General features: G+C 38.8%; 1 protein-coding gene across 5 annotated transcripts in view; it reads left to right on the top strand.

The window, feature by feature from the left end:
* ptprub (protein tyrosine phosphatase receptor type Ub) overlaps positions 1–14,932 on the top strand; it is a 282,304-nt gene that overhangs the window by 163,226 nt on the left and 104,146 nt on the right. For all 5 annotated transcript variants that reach the window (XM_058084355.1, XM_058084359.1, XM_058084358.1 and 2 more), the window contains exons 5-6: positions 4,314–4,429; positions 13,970–14,144. In XM_058084355.1, coding sequence (XP_057940338.1) covers positions 4,314–4,429; positions 13,970–14,144 — 291 coding nt within the window. The remainder of the gene's footprint in view (positions 1–4,313; positions 4,430–13,969; positions 14,145–14,932) is intronic.

Here is a 14,932-nt window from a genome sequence, read left to right as displayed (position 1 = left end):
CACACACAATTTCAGTGCTCGCCCAATTAAAGAGCCACTTTCTTTAAGCAAGCTCAGTGCCCAGGGTGCTCGGGCTTCACTTACACTAAACTTTTGATGTCAAATAGGCGGCCATGAAATACATTCCAGCCCACGGGGGCTGCGAGTTTGAGACCCTTGTTGTACGATGATTGATGACCGTCGAAGCTACTGCTTCTATAGCCAAAGAAATGTTTGCATTTTAGCAGACAACCATGGTGCATTCAAGGACGACTGAACAAAGTGCAAAATCTGGAACGCTGAAAGAACGATTAAGCATGTAAAAATTTAGCAACGGTGGTACATGTATGATGATTTTACCTGCATGTATTTATAAAGTATTACAGACTTATGGTGAATGAGTAAATGATTAGTGGAGCCATGAATGGTGAATCACAAAAATGTACGAATAGTACCCTTTAACCTGGGATAGGTTCAAGTCCTTAATCATTTTAAATGTCTTGGTGAAAATGATGTTGCAACCCAAACGTCTCCTACTCTTATTTAGTTGTAATTAATTCATTTTATTCGCAGCACATTAGCGAGGTAAATACTCCTCACCTTTGTTTATGTTCTTGATTCTTTATTAACACAAATTAGGCTGAAAACTAGGGTAATTATGACAAAAACAAAGACATTCTATGTAAAAAATAATATATGTACAATAGGGCTGTCAATCGATTAAAATATTTGATCACAAGTAATCACATTTTTTGTCCATGGTTAACTCACAATTAATTGCATTTAATCGCAGATGGAAATAAGTTTTTATCTATAATAAGTGGGGGAAATCTCTTTGTGGTAAAGGATTCGATGTTCAACTACAATGATAATTACATCAAATTTTATGTAAAACAATATCAATTTGGGAACTTTGGGCCATTATTTAAATAAATACACTCAGCAAGCATATTTTTATATTAGTATTGTTCTATATTATTAGCATATTAGCTCTTAAACTCGCCCACAAACTATCAGCAAATACAAAATGTGCGTGAGTGAGACCTCTCACACCAACATGTTTTTGTTTATTTGTGTCAGCTCAAATTAAGATTTTTTTTTTTTTTAAGATTTTTTAATTTATGATACTGGTTTTAAATTCGAAATGTTTGTTAGTAAAAAACCTATTTAGGAACATTTAGAAAGGATTATTATTAAATATTTGCCTCAATGCACCTTTCCTTCATGAAATGTAGAAATGAAAATACCTAAAACACAGGGCAATAGTCATAAAATATTTCATCCAAATTGCAAACCTAATCTCATTTCATTTCTCTTTTAAAACACATTGAAATACACAGAAATTAATAATTATATTACAGCAAATATTATTTTATTACAATACTCTAACTATTTCCACAGTTTTTGAATGTTTAATGCGATTTGCGATTTGTCCTACTTTTGCAACGGTCATTGAACACACCGAGGGATGTATGGATGTATTTGGATGGATTTCACCCCTTTTTCTTTCACCTCATACTTGCTCCCAAATGCTGATACTATGTGGGAATGCATAAAGGTAAGATTTGATGACTTTGCTAATGTTAATGTTAATGCTAATGTTAATGCTAATGTTAATGCTAATGTTAATGCTGACGTTAATGCTAGCTAACACTGGACTTCAGCCGCGGTCATCACATTGGCAGTCAATAGCAGTTAGAACTCCAATTTTAGCTGGCAGTTCAATGCAAAAATCAGCAGAAAGATGTATTAATATGAAAACCACTGGTTAGTTGGGCCACTCTTATGCCAAGTTAGCACTGTATATGACAATAAAAACAATACCTGCACTGCTCCAGTCTTTGGCAGGCCATATAATCCGGGATTATTAAATGAAACACAGCCACAGTAGATACAAATAACTTGGGTCTTGCTACAAGAGCCATCTGCCAGGGCTTTGAAGCTAACTTTACTAATCTAAATACTCTTTTTTTTCTCCATTTCCCATCAATATTTGTTCCAGCTTGTGGCTACAGAGTTACCGGTGCTTCAACCAAACTACGGTGGTGGCTGAGGGTTCAAACAGGACGTTAATCGCGCATCAAAAAATTTGTCGTTAACACGTTAACTTTGATAGCCCTAATGCTGATACTATGTGGGAATACATAAAGGTAAGATTTGATGACTTTGCTAATGTTAATGCTAATGTTAATGCTAATGCTAGCTAACACTGGACTTCAGCCACGGTCATCACATTGACAGCCCATCAATAGCAGCTGGAACTCCAATTTTAGCTAGCAGTTCAATGCAAAAATCATCAGAGAGATGTAAAAATATGAAAACCACTGGTTAGTTGGGCAAATAACAAATAACTTGGGTCTTGCTACAAGAGCCATCTGCCAGGGCTTTGAAGCTAACTTTACCAATCTAAATACTGTTTTTTTCTCCTCCATTTCCCATCAATATTTGTTCCAGCTTGTGGCTACAGATTTACCGTCCAAACAGGAGGAGCACACGTTAATCACGCATCCAAAAATTTGTCGTTAACGCGTTAACTTTGACAGCCCTAATGTACAATCTTGATCACATGATATTTTCATATTATTCGACTGCGAGATTGATAGTCAATCAGACTTCATTGAATCCTTTAACAGAATCCCCCTCCATATCTTTGCTTTGTTTTTTTGTCTGAGCAAAATAGAAACCTTCCCATCACTATATTCGGTACACAAACAAGATCAACAAATTGCCCCCTTCTTGCTCTCCGACATAGCAACACAGTGACGAGTGAGAAGCAAACATTTGCTTCTCCCTAATGCTTTCCAACTCCACTCTTACCGTGCCATCTTTTCCTGTCAATCATCTGGAGTGACAAGTCGACACGTCCTACCCTGTTTTCTCAGACGCGGCAGGCCGAGCGGCCAGTCTATACGCGGTGATTTGGCTCCGCGGGGGTTCTCTACTCCCTGATCTATTGTTAATCACAGAGTTGGGTGAGAGTGATACTCCCACACTGATTCATTGGCAGCTCCGCTCCGCATCCTGGGATGTTATTAGTCAAAATGTGGACGCCTGATGCTTACTGCGTGGCTTTCCTTTCACACCTTCACTCCCACGTCGTGCACATGAATAGATCAACGTATGAGTAGATCACTGTCCATATCATGTGTGACGAATACACTCTTGGAGCTTAATTACATGTGAATGTTTCATTCTACTGTCCATAATATAACATTCATCACCATACAACGTACCCGGTCATTAGCATAATGCAAATGTGCAATATTTCCATCACTGCACCTGTTACTACCTCAATCATATTTATTTATTTAACAACCCAATACAATACACTCATATGTGACTTTACTCACCTGTATACACCAGTCATTATTTGCACTATGACCCATTTGTCATTGCACTAAAATTAATATATCTGCAATATGTCTGCTCCTGCATATGCTCCTGTGCAATACTATGTGTATATTTTGGATATCTTGTATATATCTTGTTAAATTGTCTTTTTTACTCTACTTTTGTATACTTTTTAAAAATTTTATATACTTTTCTGAAAGGAGAAGCTCTCCAATCTCGTTGTACATCTTGTATAATGACAATAAAGGCCATTCCATTCCATTATATTCCATTCCATTCATTCATTTTCTACCGCTTTTTCCTCACGAGGGTCGCAGCTGTCTTTGGGCGAGAGAGAGGCGGGGTACACCCTGGTGGCCAGCCAATCACAGGGCACATATAGACAAACAACCATTCACACTCACATTCATACCTATGGACAATTTGGAGTCGCCAATTAACCTAGCATGTTTTTGGAATGTGGGAGGAAACCGGAGTACCCGGAGAAAACCCACGCATGCACGGGGAGAACATGCAAACTCCACACAGAGATGGCCGAGGGTGGAATTGAACCCTGGTCTCCTAGCTGTGAGGTCTGCGCGCTAACCACTAGACCGCCGTGCCGCCCCCCCATTCCATTCAAATTTATCTTATTTATCAAAATGGAAAATAGCACCGTCCTGTAGGTTAATGGGTTTTAACAAATAAACAAACATTTCAAAAAGCAAACATTATGTGTCACAAACACCAAATTAAAAATTAATCCCGGATGAAATTAAAATGCTTGATGTTCATATATAGTAAACATTTTAAAAATGAGGGAAAGAAAGCCAACCCTGAGCAAATCCTTTTGTTCTCGCAAACTGAAAACGACTGTGTTTGGGCCCTGATAAGAAAAAATGTGTCTTTTGTGGCGGGTTGGCGTTGTGAGTGGCCGAAAGGTAATGGAGTCTTTTGATGACAATGCTTTCTCTCTCTCTCTCTCTCGTTCTACGCCTCCGTAGATAAGGCTCCACATTTCTCCAGGCTTGGAGACGAGGAGGTCAACGCCGGACAAAATGCCACTTTCCAATGTGTTGCTGCCGGAAAGGCAGCCGAGGCTGAGAAATTCCTACTGGAGGTCAGTGATTTATTCATGGACATCATAGCAATGACTGTACAGTATCTTACTTGTTTACCTAAACCAGGGGTCAGCAACCCACGGCTCCAGAGCTGCATGTGGCTCTTCAGCCTCTTTGTTGTGGCTCCCTTCGCAAATTGCTCAAGTATTTTGGTTTTTAAACACCCGAATGGGGAAAATACGCATCTTTATAATGATTTTTGAAAAAAAAAGACTTTCTGTGAGACTCCTCTGAACTACTTTGATACCCCAAAATTCCCTCCAAATCTGGATGTCAATCAAAAACTTTGGAGACTCGCAATTTGCTACAGATTTCTTCAGATGTCAGGTTTTTAAGGTTTAACCAAGCTGATACTATCATTAGATGTTAGCATGGTGTACAAGTGATTAGTACACAGGCCTCACAGCTAGGAGACCGGAGTTCAATTCCACCCTCGGCTATCTATGTGTGTTTGCATGCTCGGTTAATTGGCGACTCCAAATTGTCCATAGGTATGAATGTGAGTGTGAATGGTTGTTTGTCTATATGTGCCCTGTGATTGGCTGGCCACCAGTCCAGGGTGTACCCCGCCTCTCGCCCGAAGACAGCTGGGATAGGCCCCAGCACCCCCGCGACCCTTGTGAGGAAAAGCGGTAGAAAATGAATTAATGAATAAAATTTGATTTAATTATCATTGTAGTTACACATTGAATCGTTTACCACAAAGAGATTTCCCCTACTTATTATAGATAAAAACTAATTTCCATCTGCGATTAAATGCAATTAATTGTGAGTTAACTACAGACAAAAAATGTAATTAATTGTGATCAAATATTTTAATCGATTGACAGCCCTATTGTACATACATTATTTTTACAAAGAATGTCAGGGTACACCCTGGACTGGTGGCCAGCCAATCACAGGGCACATATAGACACACAACCATTCACACTCACATTCATACCTATGGACAATATGGAGTCGCCAATTAACCTAGGATGCAAACACCACACATAGATGGCCGAGAGTGGAATTGAACTCCGATCTCCTAGCTGTGAGGCCTGCGTACTAACCACTCGTACACCGTGCAGCAGACTCTATACACCAGATTGATTCTAACACATTGCATTTCTTCAAAACAAATGTATGTATGAAACTGCTCAATTACAATGAAAATACATGCAAGAGTTGGCCATGCAAAGCTTATATAAGTCAATAAACATGCATTTAAACAGTACTGGAATCTTGGAAAAAAAATATTATAATAAAATAATATCAACTTTGAATGAAAAACAATTGGACCAGTTAACATGCCCTGATAGGCCCTAGCATACCCGCGACCCTAACAATAATATACAGTGTAATTACTTAAGTGTAAATATAGGTCGAATTTTGACAAAAGTCATTCGGAACCTGAGGAGCACCTGTAGTATTGCCGTTTGTCAACTACCTTTCCTTTGAGTGGATTTAAGTATCACATCTATCACAAAGGTGCAAACAGGCAACAGATAACAAAAAAATGTGGCATCTAATATTAGTAAACATGAGGAAAATACAGCCGCCCTCGCTGCAGTGCCGACTGTCACACGTTTGACTCTCCCAAAAAAAGCTTGACACTATACTTAATTTTATAAAATATACCGCAACCCAAAATGTGACTGCGATGACAATGCTTCAGTGAATCATGAATCCCAAGATTCTTAATATAGTCTGTCTGGGTGATGTCAAAGCAAAAATAACAAGATGTAAGAAAAAAAAAAAACTGAAAGAAGTTAATTGCCGTGTAGGATGTGAAGACAGCGGCAACAACACCTACAAAATCTAACGAGATCATATCGAAATAATAAAAAAATACCTTTTATTAAGGTGAATGACACCATAAGAGAAGTACTCTTTTAACAATAGTCTGTATTATTATCTTGGTTGTTATGAAATTGTGCAGGTACACGCTGATATTGTTTAGGCCAGGGGTCGGCAACCTTTACTAACAAAATAGCCATTTTACCCCCTCGCTCATGAAAAAAATACACTGAAGCCGCTAAATAATAATATATTTAGCTAAAACCCAACATTGTAATTATTTTGACCAAGCATTTGGGTGGACTATTTTAACTCATCTAATGTTGAGCTGGTGCTATAGTAACCAATCGGATGGCTTAAAGTTGGGTTATTTTTAAGCCATCTCTTTTAGTGTGTATCTGAACTGACTTGGGGTGAGAGTCTGGGTACATGCTGGACCGATCGATCGCAGTGGCACATAGAGACAAAAAACCATCCGACCAATCCCCAACAGTGGAAACAACGATGCTTAGTTATTAATGTCGCTTTCTGACAAGTAGATCTTTCCACATGCTCAAGGATACTGACGTGACCTGGCAGTTTTGTGTAGTGTTAAATACTTCTGAGACATTCCAATCATGTGTGTGTGTGTGTGTGGCTGACGGCCACCATCTTTATCCTTGTAACAGTCGAGTGTTGCCAATGTTAGTGGCTTTTTCTCCTCTCTCTGAGCTTTTTATGATGTTTTTTTCACTTCCATGGTGATGCCTTTACTTTTCTTTGACTCCTCTGCCAACAGAAGATCCTGCTTTTTTCCTTTGGGAGCTACGCCTGAGCCACACATAGTGTCCTCTTACGTAACAAGTTCTCGAGTGAATCTCATATTTATGGACCAAAATTAGTTCTTAAATTATTTTAAGGCAGCACGTTCCACCAAAACCACTAAACATCAGAACAGAGAATGCCGTAAACCAAAAAAACACCTGTTTACGATACGATACGTATCACGATACTAGGCTCACAATAAGATATATCACGATACTGTTAACAAGGCGATATATTTTTTGTTTTTTCTTGTAGTTAAAGATTATTTCCTGGAAAAACTGAATTACACCAGCAATATGCAAAATAAATAACCATTATTTAACAAAATAGTGATATCAATTTGAAAAACAAAATACCTGCAATATCACAGTACTACGCGTTTTAGCTTCTTGTGGGTAAAAAACTCCCTGCATGTGGTCAGTGTGGTCTGCAGGTTTCGGGTGTCCTCCAACCACGAGTATTACTGCAGTAGAAGCGGCCAAGCAACCCAAATCTTGCTGCTGAAAAGCTGGCAGATCAATAATAAAATAATGATTACTAAGATTTGAGTTGACCTTTTCTCACCAAAGAGGATGCTGTCTGGTTTTATTGTGATAATCTAAACTTGATGGATCAGTATGAAAGCAAGGTGCTTTGAAATTTTATTTTTTTTAACAATGCATCTTCTTTTACATTCAAATACTTTGCGTTCTAGCTGTCTCTGATCTGTGAGTTTATGCTCTTAATTGATTAAACCTTAATGATGCACATAAGCTATAATCTATCTTCTTGTGACAGCCGGTAAATGTTTTGGTTCAATAACATTTCAAACCTGAAACACGTGATTTTCTTGACCTCCTTAAGAGATGAGTCTGAAGACACGCTTAACCATAATCACTAATATCTTAACAGGATTATGTTTGTTTTTGCTTAATTGTCTAATGAATGAATTTCCACCATCGGGATCAATAATGTTAGGTCGTGATTCAATTAGTGAAATGCCACTGCCATTCTAATGACATTGGACCGCCCCGTTTATCATTGCAACAAGCACCGAAACTGACAGCAGACATGTTTTTTTTTTTTTTTTTTTGTGCCTGAAGCTTTGAGGAAGGCTACAATTTTGGTAGAGTTGTAACCCTCCTCTTGTATTAGGGCCGGCACCGAACCGTTTTACATGTTAATACATAAAAAGAATCACATAACATTTGTTTATTACATCAAGGCCTTTCGATTTTGTCAGGAAATAAAAAAAAAAAAAATTACTACATTTTAAAATGGTCTGGTTGAAATTATGACCACTGTATTGTTAGGGTCGGTTTCGACACGGTTATAAAGCAATATTATAAAGCAATATTTTGAGCCACAACTGAAATTATGAGTGTACAATTAGCCAACACAATGACAACCAGCTCCTCTTCTCATCATGTAAGCTTCCTGGGGATTCTCATTTTGACCGTTTTTCCAGTATACCAGCAGAAAAACAAGGTCCAGACATGTGAGGGGAATTCACTCATTTGATTGGCTGATTTCACATTTAGACATAGACTTTCTTTATTGTCATTGCACAATAACACAGCAGTGAAATTGCCAATGAAATGTCGTTGCCTGGCTCCCGTATAATAATAAATAATAAATAATAATGTGGAGAATAAATAGATGACATCAAATATGAACAAGAATGTACAGCGTAAACAGTAATCTGTACAAATAATTTAAATAACTTTGAATAAATAATAATAATTTAAAGTATTGCGTGTATATTACAATTTGGATCAAAGAATGGCAAGAAGTACAGCGAACCAAAACCTGTTCTGCTTTTTGATTTCAGTTTATACTAAAGTTCTGTAGCTGAAAACAATAACTTTTTCTACCTTTTCTTGACATTAATATATATGGGTCAAAATTCACCAGAACGGGCGGCACAGCGGTCGAGTGGTTAGCGCGCAGACCTCACAGGTAGGAGACCAGGGTTCAATTCCACCCTCGGCCATCTCTGTGTGGAGTTTGCATGTTCTCCCTGTGCATGCGTGGGTTTTCTCCGGGTACTCCGGTTTCCTCCCACATTCCAAAAACATGCTAGGTTAATTGGCGATTCCAAATTGTCCATAGGTATGAATGTGAGTGTGAATGGTTGTTTGTCTATATGTGCCCTGTGATTGGCTGGCCACCAGTCCAGGGTGTACCCCGCCTCTCGCCCGATGCTGGAATAGACTCCAGCACCCCCCGCGACCCTCGTGAGGAAAAAGCGGTAGAAACACCATAGATGTTTCTTTAGTGATTAATACTAAAATGAGAAAATAAATAAAACTAATTGATTTAAGAGATATGTTCTATAGCCCTCAATAATAAGAACCTTCAATTTATTAATATGATTCTTTTGAGGTTCATTTTGCCATTTTTGGAAATTGAAATTGAGGGGCACTGCTCCCAATAGACTTCTACACCACTTGTACGTCTGTGCAATACTTTGTTTTTTTTTTATATTCAGTATAGCTACTCCAGACTCCATTCACTGTGCAATATCTGATCAATATTAAGGCTCTAAATACAATATATTAAGTTCTATGTGAAGTATTTCTATAATGCCTCATATTAACTCACTAGCAAGATCTCATAGTGTATAGACTGGTCATATATTTCATCTCGTTTCATATTATCTACATACTGTATTTGTATATAACTCTGGGTAAAACTGTTGATTTTGTTACTACTTGGGTTGTTTTTATTGTTTATTTTTGCTTAAATGATTCTGTACTCTTGCTGGATGCAAATTTCCCCACTGAGGGACGAATAAAGGCATATCTTAATCTTAATCTTAATCTTAGTGACAAAAAAAGGCCTACATGCCCACACCAAGAGTATTAAAACCAACATTTTCATGGACGAGGAACCTTATTATAGCTGATTTAATACATGAATCAAAACCGACCCGGTAACATAAGAGATGATACCAGAAAGCTAACACAAGAGGAAGGTTAAACATATTATATCAATACCCAATGCTCTGTTTTGGTATGACAATCCCAATAAAAGTTATGTACTTTTTAAACGTCAAATATTCTAGCTAGTTATATAACAGTATTATAAATGCGCCACACTGCGGAGCCTCACATGAAATTGCTTTAATTGTGGAAAATGCGACTCTGCATCACGCTGCCCTTTATTTTCATCATTTCTTGTCGTCATGTGTTAACATTTGCACCAAACCAAAAGTATTGACACTCGAGACGACTAGATATCTTTGAACATTTTGCAACGCAGCTTGCAGCCGCTGCCGTGGTGAGAACTTCTCAACTTTAGAAAATGCATAATGTATTTTGTGACTGCGGAGGGATTTGCTGAGGCTGAGTGACTTATGGTTTTCTCAGCAAGTCTGGTCTGCAAACAATAGGCATTGCACTACAAAGGCGCAGGCATTTATAAAGTAAGGAGTCTAAAGAAAAAGACACATACAGTGCCTTGCAGAAGTAATGCACCTCCCGCCGATCCGTCAGCCTTTTGTTGGTTTTATAAATGAAATCATGGTCAATGTCATTTGGATTTTTTTGACAATGTGAAAAAAGCTCCTTTCATGTCAAAGTAAAACTGTTTTTTTTTTTAGACGTTGGTGTCAATTCATTAAAAATATAAAATATGCATTTCTCCTCTTTTTAAAGTGGCCCACCTGATTGAACAGAGATCCAGTGAGTTGACGCCTGCTGCGTCACAGTTAGTAGCCACGTTTACATGAGAAGTTTTTCTTTTTCCGAATGGAATCTTTCCGAATGACCTTTCCGAAAGCAATGGTATACATGGAAAGGAATATTCCAATGGCGTGTCTACATGCACCGCTATAATCAACCAGAATAGTCAATGGGGCATGCGCAGTAAAGCGTAAACACCAACATCACGTGATACCGACTTCCTCCAGTTTTTCTTTCACTTGTTGGAATAACTCCGTATTGCCAGTTTTTCCTTCGTCCAGTCTTGAAATTTAGTTTGGATCAAAAACAAACTTTCCGCAGCAGTCTAGTTCCGATTACTCGCCTCCATTTTTTTTAATCGAAGAACGTCTGGAGCGGCGTGTTACGTCATATCTCAGCATTCGCTGAAAGAACGCACCCGGGAACAGGAAAAGATAAAGTTCAATCTTGCTAATATTTTATAATTAAGCTCGGCACATGTTTTATATAGATATGTATTTTCTTTTTTAATAAAACTGGACTTGTGAATGGCGTATAGAAGGGTTTAGATTCTGTTCCACAGATGGCGCTAATGCACACGAAAGCTGCTTGCCAACCGCCAATAAACAACAGAAGAAGAAGAACGCAGTCTGACAACTTTCCGATTGAGCGGGTACAAGATACCTCAATCGGATTGGGGAAAGGAATATTCCACCCATGTGAATCCGATTATATATTCATTCGGACTGGCACTTTTCTTTCGGAATGAGGTGTATACAAAGGTTAGATTATTTCCGTTTGAGCAAATAACCCAAATGGAATTGGAATATTTGGGTCCATGTATACGTGGCTAGTGAACTGGAGATCACCTGAGTAAAGTTAATGTGTGTCCAGTCACATCTGAGTCTGGAAGCTCCGGTCTCTAGTTCTTTAGTATTCCTGCTACAACTGCAACATGAAGACACTGGAACACTCGAAGCAACTCAGAGAAAATGTAACTGGAAACTGGAAAGCGGGCATCTCCCAAGCCAAGTCCATTTCCATTTCCTTCCGCTTTTCTGGGTCCGGGCCATGGGGGCAGCAGACTTGGTTGGGAAAATTTCTAACTAGTCTTGCTTAGAAATTATCATCCCTGGCCTCGTCTTCCAGTTCCACTGGGGAAGTACTAAGGCATTCCAAGGCCAGCTGCAAGACATAATCCCTCCACCATGACCCAGGTCTGGGCATGCCTGGAACATATAGAGGTGTCGAGGAGGCATCTCAGTTGGCTCCTCTCAATGTCAAGGAGCAGTGGCTCTACTCTAAGCTCCCCTCAGAGAACCGATCTCCTCGGGTGAGTCAAAGCCACCCAATGGAGGAAACTAACTCTTGCTTTTTTTTGGTCACTACCCAGCGCTCATGCATGATCACAGATCAACCCGAGGTTTGCCTTCCAGCTTAGCTTTCCCTCATTCATCAACAAGATCCCAAGATACTTGAACTCCTTCATACGGGGGTGAGACCTCACTTTCAACCCAAAATTTACAGTACATCCTTTTCCTGATAAGAACCATGGCCTCAGATTTGGAGGTGCTGCTGAGTCTCATTAGTGAAGCTTCACACTCCACCTGGGTAATAGCTGATGGTCGCAGCCTGATGAGGCCATCAGTACCACACCATCTGCAAATAGCAGAGATGAGATCCCAAGGTCCCTAAATTGGACTGACTCAAGGACCGAATGGCACGCAGTGGCGTGCCACAAACCCCTGACTCCCCACAGGACACCACCAGGGACACGGTCAAATGCCTTTTCCGAGTCCATAAAGCACCCGGAGCAACCAGATGTGCTAGCCTGGTTGAGACATATCCTCAGTGATTGCATTGACTAAATACTGACATAGAGGGGCTGAATACTATATTTTATTGAAATGACACAAATTTGCAAAAATAATTTTTCACTTATACATGAAATTAGCTTTTGGTAAAGTCTAGTCAAGAAATGGATTTGTCAATCATAAAAGCAATATAATACTAAAACGTAGTCCTAGCAAACACTTCTATGCTAGGACTACGTTAAAAAGCCATAGCATTTCAGTATGTGGAATCAAACTATGGAATGGATTGAGTAAGACCCTCAAACAATGCACAACGATGAGCCAATTCAAGAAACAATACAAGCAGTTGATGTTTGCTAAATACAAGGATGAACGCCGTGACAAAAATAAAAATTTAAAAATAATAAATAATAATAAGTTTAATAAATAATAATAAATAAATACAATAATAATTATTTAAAAAATGAATTTGAAAATGAAATGTGAATTTATGACTTTGTTAATTATTGTATTTTATATTATTGAAGTACTTCAATGACTATTTTGTACAACTTGGATGTTATAAAATGCAGTTACAAGTTCGGGAACTATTCTAAATGTGATTACTTACCTTTTTTGCAGTACATTTAGTGAGTACATTTTGCAGTACTCACTAAATGTACTGCGAAAAAGGTCAGTAATCACATTTAGAATAGTTTAGTGAGTACATTTTGCAGTACTCACTAAATGTACTGCAAAAAAGGTCAGTAAGGATAATTCATAATGCCGCCTACAGAGAACATACTAACTCCTTATTTCTAAAATCACTAATACTTAAACTTGCTTATAATATAGTTCATCTTCAAACAGCTAAAATAATGCATAAGGCTAAAAATAACCAATAACCAATTAATTATTGGATGGTCATATCACCTCGTATAAAACAAAACTTAAACGATATTAGGAAAGCAGGAAGTGAACAAATGTAACAGTTACTGATTGTAAAAGTACCAGATGGAGGGGTAGGATTTAATAAGCTTTGCTTCTTCCTACTCCTTTTGGACATGTGGAACTGTGAACTGATTATGTGATGCACTCAATTATAATCTAATGCATGTTCAAATGAAATAAAACCATTACCATTACCAAGATGGGGGAACACTTTTGCAAGAAGTTTTTGAATCACAACAAAGTTTTTACTCAATTATTTAAGTGTACATACATACTGTACATACTCACATAGAGTACACACACAGTACATACCACGGCGACCTCCAACTAGCATTTTCCATCATTTGTTCTGTATTGAGAATTGTGAATGGGAATACCTACTACATGACTTCCACCACTAGCCGAGGTATAAGAACGGCTAAAAGAGAGTACAAGCTACAAACACCGGAACTTTTTCACAATGTTGTTTTTTGTGCAAATCTTAAAAAAAAGGGACCCCTGTCTTTTCAAGATCAAACGTTAAAAACAAACGCTAGCTTTACTGACGATGTCCTTTCTTGTCTTCCAGAGACACAATGGGGAGATTCTAACATCAGCGTCGGTCAAGCATCTGAGTCACCGCCGCTTTGTGGTATCGTTCCAGCTAGACAGCGTTCAGAGGTCTGATCAAGACCTTTATCGTTGCGTCACCCAGTCTCCCAGGGGATCCGGGGTTTCCAACTTTGCTGAACTCATCGTCAAAGGTAAATCTTTGTTCTGAACACATTCTGATGTGTAAAGAAGGAAGTGGTGTCAAAAAAAAAACGACTTTGGCCTTGGAATTATTGGACCAAAACACCTTAATGACCAATGTGTGCAGCTTTTGGCACTAAAGCTCTCTGGATAGAGAACGCAATCTTCCTGACGTGTTTCTGTGCTGGAATCAAATAGGCTGCCATCGCCAGCTCCTCATCCCCCCTGTCAAAAAGCTGCTCACTTGCCCTGGTCTCCTGCAGCCCTGTCATATCATGTACCTCAGATGGTGACCTCAGTCCCATTACTCACTCCAACCCCACAGCCTGACACCACTTTGACAGCATAGTAATGACATGACTGCGAGGTGGTTTGCTGGCAAAACAAATCAGGACTCAGCAAAGGGACAATGAGAAGTGGAAATAAGGATGTGAGACATTCTACCGTCCTCCTCCACTGACCCTTTTATATTTTTAGAATAAACAAAAGTGGGATATGACACTGTCTTTGTTTGTGGTGACAGTATCATTTCACAATATACAGTGGAATGTTAGTCAAAGTCATGAATCCACATAAATAATCTTTTCCCTTCAGGGGTCGCCACAGCAAATCAATCTCCTTCATCTAACCCTGTCTTCTGCATCTGTCTCTCTCACACCAACTACCCTCATGTCCTCCTTAACTACATCCATAAACCTCCTCTTTAATTTCCTCAACGACTCCTTCAAGGCTTCTAACATGCAATGTCCCTCTGATGTACTCGTTCCTGATCCTATCCATCCTGGTCACTCCCAATGAC

Source organism: Doryrhamphus excisus, chromosome 10, assembly GCF_030265055.1.
Source record: "Doryrhamphus excisus isolate RoL2022-K1 chromosome 10, RoL_Dexc_1.0, whole genome shotgun sequence".
Lineage (NCBI taxonomy): Eukaryota > Metazoa > Chordata > Actinopteri > Syngnathiformes > Syngnathidae > Doryrhamphus > Doryrhamphus excisus.
This window is presented reverse-complemented; position numbering and strand designations above follow the sequence as displayed.